This window comes from Typopeltis vanoorti, chromosome 6 (assembly GCF_054136105.1).
Source record: "Typopeltis vanoorti isolate ZY-2024b chromosome 6, IOZ_Tvanoo_1.0, whole genome shotgun sequence".
Taxonomy (NCBI): Eukaryota; Metazoa; Arthropoda; class Arachnida; order Uropygi; family Thelyphonidae; genus Typopeltis; species Typopeltis vanoorti.
Genome location: NC_143554.1, coordinates 16784287 through 16805709, shown reverse-complemented (window position 1 = coordinate 16805709; position 21423 = coordinate 16784287). Strand labels below are relative to the sequence as shown.

At 36.3% G+C, this 21423-nt stretch overlaps 2 protein-coding genes across 2 annotated transcripts in view; one reads left to right on the top strand and one right to left on the bottom strand.

Annotated features, from left to right (window-relative positions):
- Nucleotides 1-244: 244 nt before the first annotated feature.
- Nucleotides 245-916, bottom strand: LOC150105311 (protein ZBED11-like). The gene has a single exon (XM_090393927.1). The coding sequence runs from the start codon at nucleotides 914-916 to the stop codon at nucleotides 245-247; it is 672 nt and encodes a 223-aa protein (XP_090250053.1).
- A 10158-nt stretch (nucleotides 917-11074) lies between these two features.
- The window catches only part of LOC150105310 (neprilysin-2-like), a 493284-nt gene continuing 482935 nt past the window's right edge, over nucleotides 11075-21423 (top strand). The window contains exon 1 of the mRNA XM_090394688.1: nucleotides 11075-11119. The gene's annotated coding sequence lies outside the window, so the exon portion shown is untranslated. The remainder of the gene's footprint in view (nucleotides 11120-21423) is intronic.

The following is a 21423-nucleotide window of genomic DNA, read 5'->3' as shown; positions in this document are numbered from 1 at the left end:
TGCACCCATACACAGTCTGGTGCTATGGCTTTGATCTTCGGAAAAAGTCCAGTACGTGCGCCTTCCATTGCGCGGCCTCCATCGCTACTCAGTCCCACACATTTCTTCCATTCAATGCCCTTTTCATTGATGTAATTTGCAATCAAATTAAAAATTTCTTCAGCTGTTATTCTTGTTGTCAGAGGTTTACAAAAAAGAAATTCTGTGTGAGTTGTATTGTCACAATCGTATCTCACAAAACACGTTAAATTGGCATTCTCCGATCTGTAATTTCATCGACTTGCAAGGAAAAAAAATTGCACTCTTCTAAGTGACCTACGACAGTTTCTTCGATATTATCTGCCGTCTCCATGATTCTACTATTTACTTGGCTCTCCTGTTTATTATCACATATTCGAGATGCTAACATTTTTATTGCTGGAACTATTAATTTCTCGGCAACCGTCTGAGGATAACCAGTTTCAGCAATTAATTTTGATATTTCATAAAAAGCCATTACAAGGTTTTCAGACTGAGCTCCCTGAGAAAAATTCGAACACATAGTCTTCTTGGTAGCTATTAGCTCTCTCTTTTTATTTATAAAGAAATCTATTAGCTTATTACTGTAGTTCGGATGTTTAAATTCCAAATGTCGCTTCAATTTTGAAGGTCTCATGGACTCGTTTGAAAGCGCCGCACAACAAATGACACATAATGGTTTGTCATCAGTACCCTTGATGAAACCGAATTGTATGTAATCCTCAGAATGCTGTCTTGTCCAGTACATCCTTTTTGTAAGAGTAGTAGACAACACATCGTGCGGCCGTTTGTTAGTGCTGTTCTCAGAACTCGTGCCCGGCTGCACGTCACTCGATTGTTCATTGGTGCTAATCGAAGAGTTTGTAACCGGCACATTATTTGTTGTTTTATTACCCATTTATCCATCGTTAAATGGGTAATGGCAAACGAGATGAAGAAAGAATGAAATAAATTATTTAGAAACAATTATAATAATTACGGTTGTTCAGCCGAACCCACCGGGCAAGGTACACGTAATCAGTAAATACAAAAAAAAATACGCTCTCTCTCGATGCTTAACGTGGCGAGTGAGTAAAACAAACGCCAGACCCAGCCACCCGGCATCTAGCTTTCGTGATCCGGTGACGGGTTGTGACCCACCATTTGGGAAACGCTGTATTAATTGGATTGAAATGGTCACGGGGACAATAGAAGTGAATACAATCCTTTTGCAATTAGTATAATTAAAAACTGATTTCTCGCAAAACAAGCAAATAATACACGCGATTAACAGACAATTACTTATTGAAAAGATAATAAAATGCGCAATAACTTGGTGTTCAAGGTGTTCAGGCTACTATGATTGCACTACATAATGTTTACATTATGATTAACTCCCATCAACAATTTTCCTCTAAATTATTCTGTTACTTGTCAGCACTCCAACATTGTCGTATCTAACATTTATCATAGGCACTTGTGACTTCTTGAATGCTAACAATGCCCATTTCCTTTCTAATATCTACATTTTTAACGTGATTCTGCCATTGATGACACCTACTCACTCCCATAATTGTTGTAATAACTCCCATACTGTAGTCTCTGGACTTTGATTTAGTACTTTTCTAACCTAACTCTCGGATCCATAACTTAAAACTGGTTTTAATACGGTTTTGTATACTGCTATTTTAGTTTTTGGCCAATTTATCTCTTATTCCATATAAATTTATTCATCTGGCTCCCAACATAACAGTTTTGCTTATTCTATTGTCCATTGCCAAATTTAATTTGCCATCTTCACTAAAATTATTTTATTTATTGCATGCCTGTAACAAAGAATCCCAAGATTCTGTGAAAGAGCGCACATATTGCGTTATGCTGTCTTTTAGCACTGGCAAGTTATGAGGATGATCCCAGTAAATCCTTTTTTTTTGAGAAATCCCCAAAAGTCACGGGAGGCGGCGGTCAGATCAGGTGAACACGAAGCGGTCATGCAGTTGGAAACTCATGGCTGATCACTCTGGTTTTCTGGTTGCCGTGAAATTTCTTGAAGAACCTTCTGTACTGATCGACTGTGTGTGTGTGTGTGTGTGTGTGGAGGGCCCCATCCATATGGAAATGACTGAATCCATGCACAGGCGCTGCTGAAGCTGTGGCACAACAAAATTGTTCATCATATCGCGATATCCCTCGGCAGTAACTGAGCAGGTCACAGGACCCGGCTGGCAAATGCCGTCAAAGAAGATAAACGAAGCTGTAAACCTACGTCAGACAGTAACTTTGGATGAATGGAAAGGACTTTGTTGGATTGCATGCGGATTTTGCGTAGCCCATACCCGGCATTTGTTGGTATTCACAGTTCTATTGCAGGTGAAAGTGAGCCTCATCTCCCCATAAAATCATCCACGGCCATGCAGCGTCCAACTCCACTGGAGCAAGGAATGTTAAAGCGAATATCAGTCGACTTGGAAAGTCTTGCGGGCGCAACTCCTGTTATCTTGAATGCAGAATCTTCCGTAGAATTTTCTAGACAGTTGTGTAAGACACATCCATGTATCTTGATACAGCACGTGCACTGCAGGAACTAACGATGTTATTCATAGCTTGCTACATAACTGTAGTAGCAACTTTATTCACTTGTTGTGAGCTGACTGGTTTTCTGCCACTGCCAGGTTTAACTCCAAACGATTCCGCTTCTTCAAAACGATTAATTATTCGTCCCAGACACATGGCCATAGCGGACCTAGTCGACATTTGTTTAGGTGACGAAATTCGCGTAGTGTTGCAACAGCATTGAAATTGTTTAGGTAGTATAGCTTCACGAGCAAAGCACGTTGAAGCAAGATTAGTGCCATCCGTGGACGGTATTTGCAACCAGTATGAAGAGGAAAAACTAGTGTCCAACTTTATAAATTCTTCTGGCACCTACTGAGTTGCTTGATATTCAAATTCCATGCATTTGGTGTTTAAGACGCTCATGGTGGTGAATTTCGGAACTACTATTCTCTCTCTCTCTCTCTCTCTCTCTTCTTGGCATTTGGATCACTGGATGACGCTCCACAAGGCTTTAAACAGGGATACTTTAATTTTGAACACTCTGTACCAGTGGCGGCTTGTACATAAGTACTGCGACACTGCAGTATCCCCCAAAGAAAAAAACGAAAAAATTAAATTTTGTTTGTGTTTATAAATAATAACAATGCTTACAACATGTTAAAGGTTACAGCTTATGTTTCGATATTGAATAGTTACGAGGAATAATTGGAATTGTTCGATTAACGCTTTAGATTACGAAACAAATGCACTGCGATCTAATGCAGTGTTGGAATTACCACGTTCGGTCAGTTGCGCTAGACTTGCTGATATTTGTCACTGTACGTAACAAGTGAATCCGACATTGTTCGTTGAGTAGTGTCGCTACAGATAACTTGTATGCTTTCGCGTCGTTATTTCTGTAAGATACGAAACTTTTATTATTGGTGTGTGTTCGTGGTGAGGGTGAAATATTTTTGGTAAATCTTATTTTATTCTGTTAAAATAACATACAATTATTTATTTATTATAGATAATACAAGGCTGAATTTTCAATTGAAAAAACATGATTTTGCAAATTACAAATTTTAATGAAAAGGTTATTGAAATAGAAAAATGGATTTTATTTTCAAATAATTTTAATAAAGTAAATTTTTTTAATATGTAAATTTACTTATTAATAAATTGATTACTGATTAGGAAAAGATGAATTATTTTTTTATTTTGTATATGCAGCACCCCCACTTAAAATTTTCACCAGCCGCAACTGCTCTGCACGTATAGATTCCACATATTTTTATCCTAACTACGCAGTCGTTCTTGACCGTGTTTTCATTTACAGTTTGTGATATCAATTATGGAACAAATTATATTCTTATTTAACACATGCAAGTTAGTATTTTTATAATAAATTGGGTCACATTTTCTTGCTTTTTCGACCAAGTGCTTTTCAGCTTTTTTGTCTGGTTATCTCACTCATAAAAGGTTTGGAAACTGACAAAATATCCCTACGGTCCTTCGTAGTGCTGGCCGGAGGACGATGGAAGGATTTGTATTCGAATCCCATTTTGAATACGAATCCTTCAAAGACTGTTACTTTGCCATACTCATAAACAAGAACTTTGGCTAATGGGAAACGACGGTGCTGAACTTCTTTTAACAGGCAACAACTCCAATAAGCTTCATGATAACTGCAACACAGCTGGCCGTATTTAACTCGACTGCTTCAAATTTAGTTATTAGAGTATTCCAGCTAATTTCAGAAAATGTCTTTGAATGCACGACAGTATTATTTGAGATTGCTTACGAGTGACCTCATAAGCACAGCCCAAAATAACTTTAAATATCCTGTGGAATACCGAAATACAGCCATCCAGACATAAATTCACTTTTACACATTTAGATGAATGTGCTGTCGATCCGATTATATCTGAATTCAGTTTAACCTTGCAATTATATATAAGTGATTACTTGAACTTTAACTTTCATGAGAAACATGATTCGCATTCGCCATAGTTACTTAAACTATGGTTATTAATGATTCAATTGCATAACATCCTTGGAAATAATGCTTTGAAATCTTACTCTACGAACTCAGCAACGAAAATTTCGTAACTCAAATTTGGCAAATGATAAATATCCTTGCTTTAGATTCTGAATTAATTCCAGACATAATTAATTCCAGACTACAAATCATAATTTATAGGCTATTTTTATTACCAGCATATCAGTTTTTAAATCCATAAATAAGCATAATTGTAATTTATATTGTAAACAAAGTTTACACTTTGGAATTGTAATATTCGTATCAGATATATTCAGGATTGTCATAATAGCTGCGGTGTGATCAATTCTCCTTTGGCTAAATAGCTCTGAATTATACCATATATATATATAAGAGAGAGAGAGAGAGAGAGAGAGAGAGAGAGAGAGAGAAATATACTTCTATAAGTGCTGCCAGAAGATGTCCGGTCACTATGAACAAAATAGGGGTAGCGTAAAGGGGGGAGGAGTAACGTCATTTACGTCGCTGTCTGTGATTATCAGTTTGAGAAAAGTGACGTCATTTATCAGATGTAGATAAGTGAACATCACTTATTAGATGTAGTTATGTGACGCCATTGGAGTGGTCATCAGCTGTCTGTATCCTGGATGTAAGGCTCTAATTAGAGCCTTGCCTGGATGCATGAGTTGTGTGAGCACCGTCGTTTTGTTTGGTTTGATGCATTAAGGGTATCGGTTCGAGTATGGACTTCTGGGTGATGTTTAGAGTGTGGAATGCTGGGAATTGCCCTGGATCACTCAGCTGTCCAACATCACGTTGTGTCTTTGGTTTGAGTGTAGAATTCTGGGTGAGTATGGAATCTTGGGGAAAAAAAAGTAAAGGACGTTTAAGATCTATAAAATGACATCTATATGAAGGCCGCTTGTGTATACTTAGTGACAAGAAATACATGGAATCTTTAACACAAATCAAAATATTGATTGAGTTATATATGTAAAAATTATTGGAAACAGAGATTTTTGCTTAATTATGCATGCAAAAAATATTTAAGATTGGAAAATACCAAATCCTGCTGTAAATACTACAGTGAAATTAATACAGGAATGAAATAAGTGGTGGAAAACACTGGTATCCGGTAATTAATTATTTTAGAACAATGTGTACTGCTACTTATTGACAAGAAAACATGAATGTAAAAAAAATTGTGGTGACATTTCTTGACACTAAACTAAAAATTTCTATAGTCTAAATTAGGAATGAAATGCCACACACTTAAAATACCAACTCGTACTGCCATCTGTTCACACTACAGTGAAATTAATGCAGGGAAAATGGGGGGAAGGAAACTAATATCCTGTAATTAATTCTTTTAGAAAAATGTGCAGTGCTACCTAACATTCACATTTTCTTGCTGACAAAAAAATGTGAATGTAAAAAAACTTGTGGTGACATCTCCTGACACAAATAAAAATTCCTATAGCTTAAATTAAGGAATGAAACACCACACACTTAAATGCATAATTACACACTCGAACGAAAGTCCCACGTGACATCATTGACAGATGGCATCGCTAGAGCACATCCCAGAATTCCACACTCAAACCAAAGATGCTACTTGAAGTCGTAGACAGCTGGGTCCTCCAGGGCAATTCCTGAGATTCCATACTCTAAACATCACCCAGAATTCCGAACGCTAACCATTACCCAGAATTCCACACTCGAACCATTACCCATAATGCACCATGCCAACCAAAAACAATGCACCAGACCAAACCAAAAGAGGGCGCTCACAAAACTAATGCATCCAGGATACAGATGACGTCACAGACAGCTGATGACCACTTCAATGACGTTATGTAACTATATCTGATAAATGACGTCACTTATTTCAAACTGATAACCACAGACAGGGACATCACTTCCTCCCCTTTACCCTACCACTATTTTGTTCATTGTTCATAGTGAGCGGGCTTCTTCTGTTGCTGCCTATTCCCTTTGCAGAGGAATGAAAAGCCATTAGTCAATTTATTTTTATTTTTTTAAATATTTATATGGTAAGATGATGTTTCTTCTATATTAATATTTCGTACGTTGTCCTCTTTGACATTCAAGGACTATGCATCATGTCATTTCAAAGTGTTTTATATAACACGTCAAACTATGTTTCTTCAAACATTTCTTCAAATTTTATAGGTCGTTGCAGAGTGAAACGTATCAATGATAGGAAGGTTCTATATGGGTAAGTCATTTTGGTAGTCACTGTATATTTAATTTGGCAGCAGAATATCGGCAGTAAATGGTATGCTGCGAAGAATGGAAATAAAAAATGTAGCTTGCCGAAGCTCTATTACGGTTATTGAGTTTCAGAAGGTTGACGTTGACTCTTCTCACTCATAGTCCCTCTTTACCTCATACCCAATTTGCTTATACATTTTTGGAGGTATTATATCATACACAGCCTGGACATTGGCCTATATTTAACCCAATCCCAAAAAGGGCGACAAATCACTGCTGTCAGACTATCGCCCTATCTCACCTCACCTCAGTCACAACGTAATGGAGAGAATCCCCAATTTCCAGCTCCTACACTACTTCTAAGGCACCCAGCTAATAAACGACCACCAGTATGGATTCCGTCAATGCCGATCAACAGGAAATCTACTCACACATGTCACCCATCTCTGAACAAATTCCATGGAGAAGGTTAGCAAACTCAAGTGGTTGCACTTGATATCTCCAAAGCTTTTTACTGAGTCTGGCACAATGGTCTACTAAGCAAACTCTCATCATTTGGTCAGTCCTAGAACTTCTGAAGTTGGATTGCCAACTTTCTTTCTAGACGCACACTATGTGTGATGATGGATGGTTCCTTATCATCTCACCATTCAACTAATGCCGGGGTTCCACATTTTTTTTGTTCTCTCAGCAACCATTTTCCTCCTATATACCAATGACCTGTTTCAGTTGATCTCCAACCCAATACGCAGTTTTATAAATGAAAACACATTGCACTCCTCCCTTTCATTTGATAAACCTTACTCTACACAACTCACCTCAACCTACAGAACATCAACCACCATTGCCCTCAATTCTGATTTCCAAGCCATCTTTCAATGGGGTTCAGATAACCTCGTCAATTTCAATGCATAAAACCAAGTGCTGTCTTATTTATCACAAAAAGAAACCATTTTCTCCCAGTATTATTTTTGACAGAACCTCAGTAGCTCATTCGGTATAGATGAAGCCCTTTGGGCGCAGAGACCTGGGTTCGATTCCTCTCAGTAACGTGAAGAACCTTTATCTGGTCGCTTTCGACGAAAGGTGAGTTAGCCGGTCTCATACTGAGGTAGGGAGGGGGGAGGGTTCACCCGGAAACTCGGGGTTTTCGTTTCTCAAAACAGGCAAACCGACCCCGTGGACAGACACATCTACAGACATAGGACACACTGGAGAGGCATAGGGCCGACCACCTTATCATCGAGTACGGTTGCGGTTACAGGAATACTTACCTTGACACAGTAAAAGGTAAAAAGACGAGGATTAAGAAAGAGATAAATTAATTTTGACAACACTCAGATTTCCAGACAAGAGGAGATTTCTCTTCTTGGAATCACCCTGACATTTCCTTTCTCTCAAGATGTTACTTCACTTCAAAACAGCTGTTAACATTATACAAATCACAAACCGCCCAGCTACCGAATACTGTTCTCACATTTGGAGTGAGGCTCCTAAAAGCTCCCTTAAAATGCTTGATTCAATACAGAGGAGGGCAATTATATTTATTAATAACCCATCTGTTACCAACTCGCTCATCTCACTTTCGCACAGACGTTTGGTTTCTGCAATATGTGTATTCTATAAATATTTCCATGCCAAATGTTCATCTGAATTAGCATTAGTAATTTCCCCACTTAGTACTCAGTCCGTTGGAACACGTGCAGCTGCTGCTCAACATCCCTTCACAGTGCACCTTGAAACCCACAGAACAAATTTCTTTTCTTCCTCCTTCATCCCTGCTACTGCTGTATTGTGTAACAGTCTTTCCACTTATGTGTTTTTCCAAAGAATACAATATACACACTTTTAAATCAAATGTAAACAAGTTCGGTATGTGGGTACTAATGCCTATCTATCTATCTCTCCCTTCCATCTGATTTAGACGGGTTGGGTCTCCTCCTAATGAGGAGTCACGGCGAAATAATGCAGCCGGAACGCCACTCTTCTGCTGCATCCCTATTGGAGGTATTCATGACTGTAGTCCGTATGTGTTCACGGTGCCGGTTTGCGGGATGAAAAAAAAAAACCAGCTGAACTGTGAGAAAAACGCTACTGCCCGCACCTAAGATCGGCTAACTTGGCTATGGCAGATGCTTGAGCTTCTCACGTCATCGACAGGAATCGAACCTAGAACACACCTTCCACAGGAATGTGGTTGCGAAGCGCACGGCCACTAGGCTAACCGCACGGACAGGTGCTAATGTACCATAGGCTTATTAACCAACCTTTCGTGTATGGGCTCAACATAAAAAAAAAAAAAAATTCAGTTTACTGGAAACCAGTAAAGTGAAGTAGCTTGGGGGAAAAAATGCTGTTTAGTCTCAAGCAGGCTTTCCGGAATACTGACCTTTAATTCACCAAATGTACTCATGTATTCTAGTGGGAGAGAGGGAAATAAAAAAAATGTACAGCCCCCCCCCCCCCATCCCGCACTTTCCACTATATATTGAACTTGCATTACAAGGGAGAAAGCTGTGTGTACAAGTAGTTAAACAGAATTAATGAGATTAACTTGATAATAATATAGAAAACATATTACGAAGATAACATCTTGGAGGCTATTGAAAAAAGAAAAAATGGAGGAAAGAGTATTGTAAATTATTGATGATAAGATAACATGAAAGCTGAAGATAAGGATATTCTGAATGCCTCCAGTAATAACTTTGAAAAATGAGTAGAAAATGTTTTAAGTGAAAGGCAATCAGTAGCACATCAGTATTTTAGGTGGAAAAAGAAATCAAAAACTTTACGTGTTGAAAGACTGCTGGAGTGGATGATATTAGACTCCAGATGCTCACAATATGGTGCTATAAAAATTTTGCAGTTGCACAACTGCATAATTAGAAAGCGTAATCGTCGAACTGCAGGTGACTGGAGCGATATCTTAATACCATCTGTAAAACCGAATGCGAGAATTAGAGGAATTTTCTGCTTAGTGTTCCAGGTAAGATTTAGGTAAGCATGAATTTTATCAGGAAGAAACTTGGGAAAGAACTAGCTAGATTCATACAAATAAGAGTTGTCAGGATCAGATTTTTACTTGCAGACAAATAGTCGAGATATCATGAGAATATACAGTATAAGAAGTATCTGAATTTAAGTTTTGTAAATCTGGAAAAATCATACGATGAGTTGACGAGAGAAAAATCTGTTCTTACGTTCCAGTATGGCTTAAATGGGACATTTATACAGAGTACTCTATAAGCTATTTAGAAGGTAGAATTGAAGGAGGTACAAGAATGCCGGATATTAAAACACTAATTTGTTAACCATCCAAATAGCTGTCTTTCACAGTATCCAAATATACTACTAAATTCAAACATGTTTTAAACACTGTTTGTCAATTTGGTTGGTTTCTAGATTTTCGATGCCTGTTTATTGCGCCCTTATTTGGTACATACAGTATGAGGTTGCGAGACAAGTTTATTACGTCTTTCCGTTGCATATTCTTCGACCGATTTTGTTGGTCGAAAAATTCTTTACCTCTGAATGAGATCAGCAAACTAATCTTCAGTTGTTGATAAACCCGTGTACAGGTTTCTTGCGACTGGAGTAGTGATTAGAAACCAAGATTTTTTTTTTTTTTCAGCTGAAGGCAAATGTCACGTCACTTCGAAACGCAAAAATTTGCCCGTTATTAAGGCAACATGTGCCTTGTAGCGAAATGAAACACGACAATGCCTAATTTAGTATTTGAATAATGTCTCAGCGATCTTTTCCGCGATATGAATTTGTCAGAATTAGTCCGAATTTTCGTATTTTAGATTGAAAGATTAGAATCTTATGCTGTGCATTCCAACATCAAAAAGTTCATCTCAGAAATGGCATAATGTGGCTCTTCTGATGATCGCCAACACGCAGTTTTAATTATTCTTAATTTGGTAATGCCATAATATCATAGCTGTTGAATCCCCCCCCTTGTTTTTTTGCAATGTATCCTAGACTCCATTTATTTTCTTTTATAACGCACACTATGATTTCGAATTGTTTTTGTTTATTTAAATTTTGATAACTTAAAATATGGATTTTTTTTAAAAGTTACATTTTCCTGCTACACTTTCATTTTTAGATATATTTCTGCCCTAATTGTATTGCAGATGTCGTTCATGGTATCTACAATTAATAATTGTTTTCAATATATTAAAATTGTATCAATTGACGAAGTGTGGTCACCAAATAATTTTTTTTTTTTAATCTTTTTCAGTATTATTTTTGTTATTCTTTGTCAAGATCATACTGCTGCTTGTTTAGAAATCATTTCGGCCAAGATGAATTAGGATAAAGACTTCACCAGTTCCATGCATTCATGTAAGTGACATTTTGAACTTCCAAATACCAATAAAATCATGCGATGAAAAAAAAAAAAAAACACGACGTCAGCCAGAAGCAAGATCCAGTGTGGTATCTAAACGTGATGTTTATAACTAACGGTGATTACTCGTGTGCCTTAGAAAATGAGAGCTTTAAAAAGCGCCTTAGAGCTCTAAATAAACAGTTTATTTATATATTCATCGATGAAACTATGCTTATCGAATGCGGAGTGATTAATACTCGTAATGAGCATTTTCAACTTTGAAACGAATTTCTAATACCAGTTTTTGTTAAATGTGGGGTATAAACTTACTGGGAAGCATTTAATCTGACATTAGGTTCAACGATCATCTCAGTGGGGAAATATGCCTTACTATTCATTTATTTATTTTTATTTTTTTCAAATATGCTACCGGATTTTTGGAAGATGTTCCTTTACTGGCACGACAGCGTATCTATTTCTCATGATGGCGATTCATTGCAAATTTTCCAATAGGACTCCGATTATCCGAACCGTAGCTCCCTCATCCGTTGGATTAGTCGAGGAAATTCTTATCTAAAATCAGATAAGGATTTCCTATAAGCATTTTCCATTTAGACCACTATCGCATCTAATCACATGATGATATTAGTGCACGCGTAAAAAGTTATCGCTAAAGATGCACTACATTTGGAGAATTTTGGGCTCTGCGGACTCGTTCGAAAAGACCAACCAATGACATCGCAAGCATTAATAAAACGCGCGGAAATGTGTATCCAGGCGGTAGATTAACACTTTTCAGCATCTACTATAAAAGCCTTACTGCTATTCATGTCTAAAAATAATTGATTTCCAACCGAAGAGTAGGATATATATATATATATATATATATATATATATATATATATATATATATATATATATATATATATATAGAGAGAGAGAGAGAGAGAGAGAGAGAGAGAGAGAGAGAGAGAGAGATTTAACTTGATGAAAATATACTTTGGAAGATAGGCAACAAAAAAGACTATTTACATATTATAAGAATATATATTACAAAAAAAAATAAAATAAAAGATTTTTTTAGATATACAATAGAAAGGAGGCAAAAGATACATGAGTGGTATTTGTATTTTTAGTAAGAGCCAATATTACAGTTCAGGGTCACTTTTAGTTATTTTTCAGCTGAAGTGTATCGTCGTCGGCAATCTAGAACAGGTACCAGTTAGATTCCACTCCTCTGTGAATTTCGCTACAGTTCTTGTTTCTTTGTAATAATCAAGTTCCAGTAAAAGCCTGCTTTGTAGTTTCCGACGTAGGCTACACATGAGGGTTTGTTCCGATTCAGTGATGGATAGGTGCTGGTTATTTCTTGTGTGATTAAGGTAGAAATTGTAAATGACGGCCTTTCCGCAGATGAAGAGGAAATTGCATATTATGTGTCTGTTTCTTCTGTATGGATTAAATTCCAGTAGTCTTATTGGCTGTGTGCGTAGTTACAGGTGCTAGAGGCAGAATTCAGGACATAGGTGATCATCGCTTTGTTTGCGGGACAGGTTAGATATGTGTGTTCAAAGGTACCTGAAACTTCGCAGAATAGACACTGATCCGATTCTCTAAGTTGAAATTTGTAGAGCTTAGTAAGAGTTGGCAAGATATTATGTTATAGCCTCCACTGTATGTCTCGGAATCTGGTTTGGCACACCTCCATTTATAAGGAAGATCCCATTGAAAACTGGGTAGCGTGTGCAACTTTGTAGATGAGAGGGTTAAGGATGAATATACGAAGGGTGAAGTTGGCGGCACTGACATGAGGAAGTGGTATATTTTCTTGTAGTTGGAATGAAGAATTGGAAGTGAGGCTTCAAATGATGCAAGATGAAGGATGGGTTCCCGCAGTTTCTAGTAAGAATACGGATTCCTTGAGGTGTAGCGATATTTGGGAAGGCTTTTATAAGAACGGCTTGCATCTGTTGATATTGCTTTTTAATTTTTGGGTTTTTCAATGGCAGGCATGTGAGTATTTTTTATTTTAGGATCTGGGTTAAGAGATCCCCCTATGATTCTTATTTCTGCCCAGTTCCATGTAGGGAAAAGCAAGGGGTGACCAGTTGCCAGACTGGTGTTTCTTTTCGAAAATAGTGGTTCTGTAAGTACAGCTGACTCTGTTGATCCTGTCAGTGTGTGATGAAGTTCTGTATATTTACACCGCTGTAGAGCATCTGTAATTTCGAATCCCGTTTAGAACGCAAAAAATCTTTATCAGTGTTTTTCCCCTGAAGGTGAGTTAGTCGATCTCACACGGAGGTGGAAGGTCTTTTCCTACCAGAAAAGATGTTTTCATCATTCAAAACTGTCCGGAATAACTCACGAATATACAGACATAGGACACTTTGGGAATAAGGATACCAACCTGTTTCTGTCGGATTTGGTTTTGAACATCTGCATGGTCAAAACCATGCAGGTCTAGGCGTATGCGTAAAACAGGGAGGGGAGAAAAAGTATATTCATTTTTTAAAAATGGCTTTCCTTAAATATAGAAATTCACTACGAGGTACGAAGTTTTGTTTACACATTTTAGAAATTACTGCTGACATCTGTTTATTATGTATCATATTAGATATGACAGATTGCCATACTTATTTAAATTTCTACATCGGTGTTCATCACTTGAATAAGAGGCGTTCACTTTTTTGATAAAGCAATTTGCCAACGCCGAGAACGGGATGTGTTTCACCACTCGCTCAACAACACAACCTTTTCATAACTCTGTTTTCAAGGTTAGAAATTATAATGCGTCGCATGGTAGTTGGTGTTGTTGACTATTGCTTTTCAATTTAGTTCTTTCTTTATTTCCTTATTTCTATAGGAATGAGAACAAAGTGGAGTTCTAATCAAGTAACTGCAACATCTCAGTTTTGAAAGGAATATTTGTGACATTTTTGTACGTCGCTTTTTTTTTTTTTTTTTGGCAGCGAAAACAATTACTGTTAAATGAAGCTCTATTCATGCGTTATTTCGAGAAGTGGAAAATCATTATGCATCCATTCAGAAGAGACTTGCATGTCACCCGCGGCATGGAGGATAAATAACTGCTGCCTGTTCATTTATTAAAGATATCTGCGTTTTATTCAAACAAGATAAAGTTTTCCATACAGTATCATCTTTTGTTTATACTTAATACAAAAAAATTGTATTTTCTTCGATTTCGCACACGTGGATCATCTCTGGGAACAGATGTACAAAAGTGTCAAAAGCACTTTGTATTGCCTCGGGATTTTGTTTATTACAATTCTGAGCTTATTTATCTAATATGATGGCCATTTTATGATTATGTAGATATTTTTGGGGTTAATTTTTGATTATTTTTTAACATATTGGTTTTCTTCTTCTGATTAAAGTTGGACAAAAAAGTCTTTAATTTACTAATAATTCCACTAATAGTTATGACCGATTTATTCAAAAGAATTATTTTGTATGTTGAATTGTGTGAGTTATTTCGTGTTTGTAATAATTGATGGTTCAAACTGAACTAAACTGTGATTTACATACGATTGCCTCCGTAGCGCAATTGGAAGAACGACGGTACATTGCGCCCTTCGATTGGAATAGGCCTAAGTTCGATTCTCGTCGCGACGGGAGGAATCTTTATCTGGTCGATTTCAATCGATGGTGAGTTAGCCGATCTCATACGGAGGTAGCAGGGTTTTTTCTCCCGGAAACTCGGGTTTTTCATCCCGCATACATACATACAAATCGGCCCTTCAGAACACACGCAATTTACAGACAAAAATTACTAGTTGTGGTGGTGTTGGAGGTGGGCGATAGATGGCGTTGATTCGTAGTAGAGGTAAGGTGTAGAGACAGTTGAAGATGTCCTCCCGCGATGAGTCTTCGGACTCCTTGGAGGTATCAGGAATAATAATAATAATAATAATAATAATAATACATCAGTTTTCTGTGGTAATTAGTAATATAAGTTACCGCTGTGTTCAGAGCGTCCTCTTTGGTCACTTATTCGTGATACTAATGGAAAAACAAAATTCGTTGTTTATTTTTCAATTTTTTTCGATATGAAGCATAAGTTTCAACTTCCTTGTACATTTTTCAGGTTATCTCACAATTGGAGAAAACAAAGTTTCATTACGTTTTTTTTTTAATACTTTTGTGAATATTCCTTTACCTTACCTTAATTTTATTGTATTACGAATCATCCTTGCTTTCAGTTAATTTCCAATTAAGTTATTTTCAAGTAATTACTTCATTCTCGTTTCATTTTTTATTTTTATTTTGTGTTAGGTACTTTTCCTGTTTAATTTATATCAGCATTAATTATTATTTCTTCATTTGATGTTTGCCTGGTTGACCCAATATTGGCATCTCTGCTTTCTGGTATGTCACAGAGGAATCCCGCTATGCCACGGATGCCTTTAGGCGGTAAATTAATTTTATCTCCCGCTGTGTGATTACTTATTGGGGACCTGGAAGTGGCTTGAAAAAAACTAATTCTTAAGTCTCCTATGGGTATTAAATATGTTATAGGTTTCAACTTTTTGTGAGTGGGATTATCATAAAAGAAATATTATTATGTTTTACTGTCGATAATGGCATCTTCTAGATTACACGCTGCATACGTTTATTTTCCTTGAAACCGATGTCACGGTCGAAAAAACGGACCTCATCACAAGCAACAGTCTAGCTCCCAAATATAGGTTGCGTAAGATAGATTCATGAATGTCTTTAAGAGATGAAGTTCATTGCCTGATGTGAGATAACCGTCCCGCTTATTGGAGACATGAACTGGCTTGAAAAAAGTTCCATGTTTGTTCTTTAGAGCAGACCTTCCGATTATCTCACGTAGTTTGCTAAAACCGAACAGTGCAGATTTAGCTACTTTTATGACTAACCACCTTGAGACGTAAGATCTTAAAAAAAAGAGATAACACTATTGTGATGTCTTAGTTAAATGTTATTTATACAAATAAAGTAGCTTATATGTCAAACTATATATTTTGACACAAAAATTGTAAAACAGGAAGAACAATGATACATTACGCTCTTCCACTGGAAAACGACTTGAGTTCTATTCTCGTCATGACGAGTGGAATATATATGGACTTTTTTTTTTGAAATTATAAACATGTTGGAATTTAACCATCATGCTTTTTATTAATTTCTTAGGGCTTTGCAAAGTACTGATTGGGAACTGCATTAATAACAGTAATTAAAAGAGAAATATTCGCCGATGAGCTTATTTAATTCCGTTACGATTAATGCTGTTGACATATAATGATTTATGAATGATCACAGGTTGCCTTTTATATTTTCCAGTGATTTTGAAATGCAGTAGTAGTAGTATCGCATGAAAAATAAGATTGGCGCGATTCCTTTGCTTCAGAAAAGTGGTAAACAGCTCACGAAATGCAAAATACTGTGTTGAAATATTATCACCTGATGTGGTTTGCTTTGGCAGGTGATTAGTCCGTTCTGAATAATTAGCAAATGCTCATGTAGCCAACGCCGTAATGTCACTGATCGATCTGTCCTTGATCTTGTTTTCTTTCACTTCTCATGTTACGAAATCAGTTACGTAAGAGCGAGAGTTGTCACCAATTCAGTCCTTTAGACTTCAAAACATATTGACGAATTAATGTTTTCTATTATTTATTAAATTATACTTTCTGAAATTTCACTTCTTGGTTGAAAACTAAGATATCGTTAATGAAAATTCTTCATATTCAAAATCATTGAAATTGGCACTGAGTTCGAAGTGAGTTATTTGTGTAACTTATATGAGGCACTGGAAAAAGCCTTGGAAATGAAGATTGAACCACAATCTTCGAAGATTGGCATCTATATTTCTTCTGTTGCATCGAATAAGAGCAATATTTTAATAAGAAAAGTATCGCATTCACAATTTTGCATTGAGTTGATGAACTCAACGCAAAATCAACGACTGAAGCGATGACTGAGTTGCTGGACCAAGATGCTGTTGTTGCGTTTATAATTCACTACGGCAGAATAAAATATATCACAGTTGGTGCATACCATTTGTGAACTAGAAAATTTGATTACAGGTAGAATTATATAGGTTAAACGCAATAAAAGTATAAAGTGTGCTTCAGATAAAGTTAGAAGCTTGATGATTGTGGAAATAAATATATGGAAAGCATTACATCAGGAATGCTCAGTAAAACAGTCGCATACACTTCTTGGAAACAAGTCAACGGACATCCTGGGAAAGATACATCGTTTCATGTAACGAGTCGCGTGTTTGTTGCTGGTATAAATTGGAGGAATATGATGCTCCCAGGTCAGTGCAATTGTGAGTTCAAAGTTATTTCTCTTCTCGCTTGGCTGTGAAAGAAAAGTTTGAGAGAGAGAGAGAGAGAGAGAGAGAGAGAGAGAGAGAGAGAGAGAGAGAGAGAGAGAGAGAGAGAGAGAGAGAGAGAGAAACAGTAAGCATTTATCGTTCACAGCACTAGAGGAAAATATTGAGGTCCATGATACATGTGTATGTGCTTCGAATCAGACATTGAAAACAATTTTTTTTTCTTTACAGGCTTGAATTTTGCGATGATGTTGTTTTTGATTTGTTGGGATCTGTTGTGTTGAAATAAAAACATATATATATATATATATATATATATATATATATATATATATATATATATATATAAGTTGAATCAGTGTTTTTTTTTCAGTTACAGTGAGAGGCATTCACACTTCAGAACATATTTCCAGTGTTCTTGACAGTTTTTTTAACCATTATTCACGAATAATGATTTCCCCTGAATGTGATGGAATTGAACCTCTTGCAAATGACTATTTTCATATAACAATCTGCAGCGCTCTGAATGACATAGTTGCAGTGGATTTAGGTTTCTTAGTGCTGGGCGTAGTAAGAAATACAATACCTCTTTCTAGATTATTACAAGGTTACTTTTACTTTTTTTTTTTTATTAGGTTACGGATTTTTGCGAACTCCACTTGTTGCTGTTGGAATTATTCAATGCTTCACGAGTTATCATTAAAATATTCACGTTCAATTAGAAACTTTTGACGTTCATTTCCAGGTAATTTGCATAACTTGGTTGTGTGTATGAAGATAGTGCCACAATGTGGGGAGTGAGGAGAGGGAAAAATAGATAGATAGAGATATATATGCAGTACTAATATGATTCCATTTCATGCTTATAGGAAGGAAGGGAAGTGTATAAATACGATGGCATGTTTTTGAGATCTGTGGTTGACACCTACTGTAGATTCGAATCTCATCTAGTAAGCAAGGTGGTTCTTGTGCAAACAGCTGAAGGTAAGGTAGCCGATATGGTTTCCTATTTCGGACCTACGGGTTTTGTTTCCCCATACAAAATAGTGCAACCAGTCCGAGAACGCGCGCGCACACACACACAATTGAGTTTGTGCATTTTAGATAAAAAAAAAATAGAATTTGTGTTCATAAAAGAGCAAAGCTTATTCCTAACCATGTTTTCTTTATTGCCCTTCATTTAAGTGAACTAACGATATTACGCAATAATGACGTAAGTGAAAGTGAAAGAATCTTGTTCCTGATTATATCTTTGGCACTATTCATGTTTGTGTACATATGAATGCGTATTTAGCAAGCGAATATTTGTTCACAATGACATTCAAGAATGTTTAACAGATTGTTTTGGCCTAATAGATTTGTTGTGTTGCACAATATTTGAAGTTGTTTTGTTCGCTTAGGAAGGTCATGTGCAGCAAAAATTCCTAATATAATAAAGGATTCATTTCACGTAATGATAACACATGACGAAATTGCACGCACTTTGAAAGAAGTTTTTGGTTCACAGAATTACTGATTTACATAATAAATCCTTCTAGAAACAATATATATATATATATATATTCAGGGCACGACAAATTCGGCAAAACCTTATTTTCCCCCAAAAAATATGTACTCGCTTCTCCCCTTTTTTTTAATAATATGTCCGAAAAAGCCTAGAGTGTCATATATTGATCAGTGTTTCTTTGTCATTGTTTGGAGAACACATTTCCTTTGTGTGAGAACCATTCCAAAACGGAGAAGTTAATAAAAATAAGAATAAAAAAACAACATCGATTTTTTGGAAAATATAATTTGTTACGTTAATTTTTGTCACTAGAATGATCCTTTATAATATTATGCATGTTCTGTGTTTTCTTAAAGCTAAAAAATTCTTCATAAACTTATTAAAAAAAATCCATTTTGTTTCAGTGTACAACTACTCGCCATGGGCGATTGGGTGAATGTAAATACGCTCATCACACGTTGTAAATTCACAGATTATTGTGGTTCACTTTATTACTCATAAATTTTTACCATTTATAGGGATTAGAAGGTTAAAGAAAACGGTGCACTGCCGACAGTATGTCTGGAGACTTATTCTTCGAATGATATCAGTATGATTTGCAGCAATGTTTGCGCCTGCTGTGATAAATGATGCAGTTTTATGTGAAAATGATGATCAAGCTGAAGTTGCAGTTTGGCATGTCAGTAGTCGCTGTCCTGCAAACTGAAATTCATAAATAAAGGAATGGATAGAACGATCCAAGGTTTCTTGACCTTAAAAATCTCCACTTAAGTCATAAAGGTGATTGTTCACTGCCAGCAATTGTTATGTTTATTTTTTATTTTAGTTAATATATTTATTTATTTTTTCGGCTTGCTGTTCTGCAGGAAACTGTGGTCAATGCATTTGTTTTTTTAAAGCATCCTCTGGGACTGCATTGTAAACGGTGACATATTTTGGGTGAATGTAAATTCACCCAAAATATGCTGCATGACGCCATAGTCTGTAGCTCAAACCACAACTGAATTCGATTTAAGAAAAATCTAATTTAAGAAACATTTAATAACCATACCAGCTTTAGTTATTTTAACTGTTATGCCTTATCTCTGTGCTGCAATGACACTTTCAGCACTAATAGAACTTCTTTTCCTTCCCGTTTTTTTTTCCTAGTCCGAATATCTGAATATCAGATTACACATTAGAGAAGGTTACCAAATAGTTTGTTCATAACTATGTACGATCACATGCTGTTAACACATTTAAAAATCACCGCCGCAATTTTTAATTCAGTTCTTGTATTTAGCGCTAACTAATATCCGTAATATCATTGTGCATTTTTTTAATGTCAAGAAATTAGACACGTATTGATAAGTTGCTTAAAATACAATTTTTATTTAAATTGGTTCAAACAGTACATTTGTATGCTAATTACGATTTGCACTGATTTTTAGCCGATGTATCTGTCTCTAATTCAACATGGACCTTGAAAGGTACAGCCGTTGAATTAGAGATAGAGTAGCGAACAAATGAATCTGAACAAGTGGAATTTTAGTCAAGTTTTTGATTTGGTTTTTGTTCACAATAATTTTGATAATAGTTTCAGTTTTGGCTTTAGTTCACTATTTTGGTTGAGTGCTGCATGTTTTACTGTAACTGTCTCTACGATGTTTATTAATATTGTTGTGCGTTTTAAATAGAGTAAACGAGTTGACATTCGTAACGTTTTATTCATTTTGTGTAGCTATAAAATGGATACATCTCCAAGAAAGTGTTCAAAAATATGTACTCTTTCCCAGCACACATCCATGACTCAAAGACAAATTGCCAACGAGTGTGGTGTTGATTTGGGTACTGTTAATGCGATTTTAAAGAGGTTTAGGGAGATAGGTACCTTTTCTCCTGACAGAAAAGGAACATGTCGGCGAAAAAGGAAAACTATACTTATTCAAGATCGTTTACTTGGTAGGAAAAAAAGCAAAATGAATCCAAGAGGGTCTGCTGTATACTTAAGTAGAGACTTGGCAGCTAACTAGTGGGATTACTGTTTCTGACATGAGAGTTCGCCGAAGATTGTCAGAGGTAGGTAGGACTGCCCATGGACCAAAAAAAGAAAAACTGTTGATGAAGGCTATGCAGAAAAAGAGGCTCTAGTGGGTAAAAGTGTACAAAGATTGCACTGTTGAGAGGTGGAGGAAGATCATATTCTCAGATGAGAGCCATTTCTCTATCCAGAGAGCGAATGCCTTATGTTCGCACATCAGCGGCTGAGAAGACGTCTCCCGCCCACCTTCAACAAGCTCATAAACATGTTCTGGAACTGTATTGGTCACTTTTCATCGTATTTTCAACAGGCACAAGTGATCCTGGACCGTCATGTTACTGTTACCACGTTAATTCAAAAAATATACAATGTAATTATTAATATTTTTGGCATTACATGTATAAAACATAAATTATAACGTTTTAATAATGAAACACTATTAAACCGGAAATGTCAAAACAAG

What these genes read in the sequence shown, in the direction of transcription:
- LOC150105311 (XM_090393927.1), bottom strand. Translation starts at nt 916, where the DNA reads ATGGGTAATAAAACAACAAATAATGTGCCGGTTACAAACTCTTCGATT.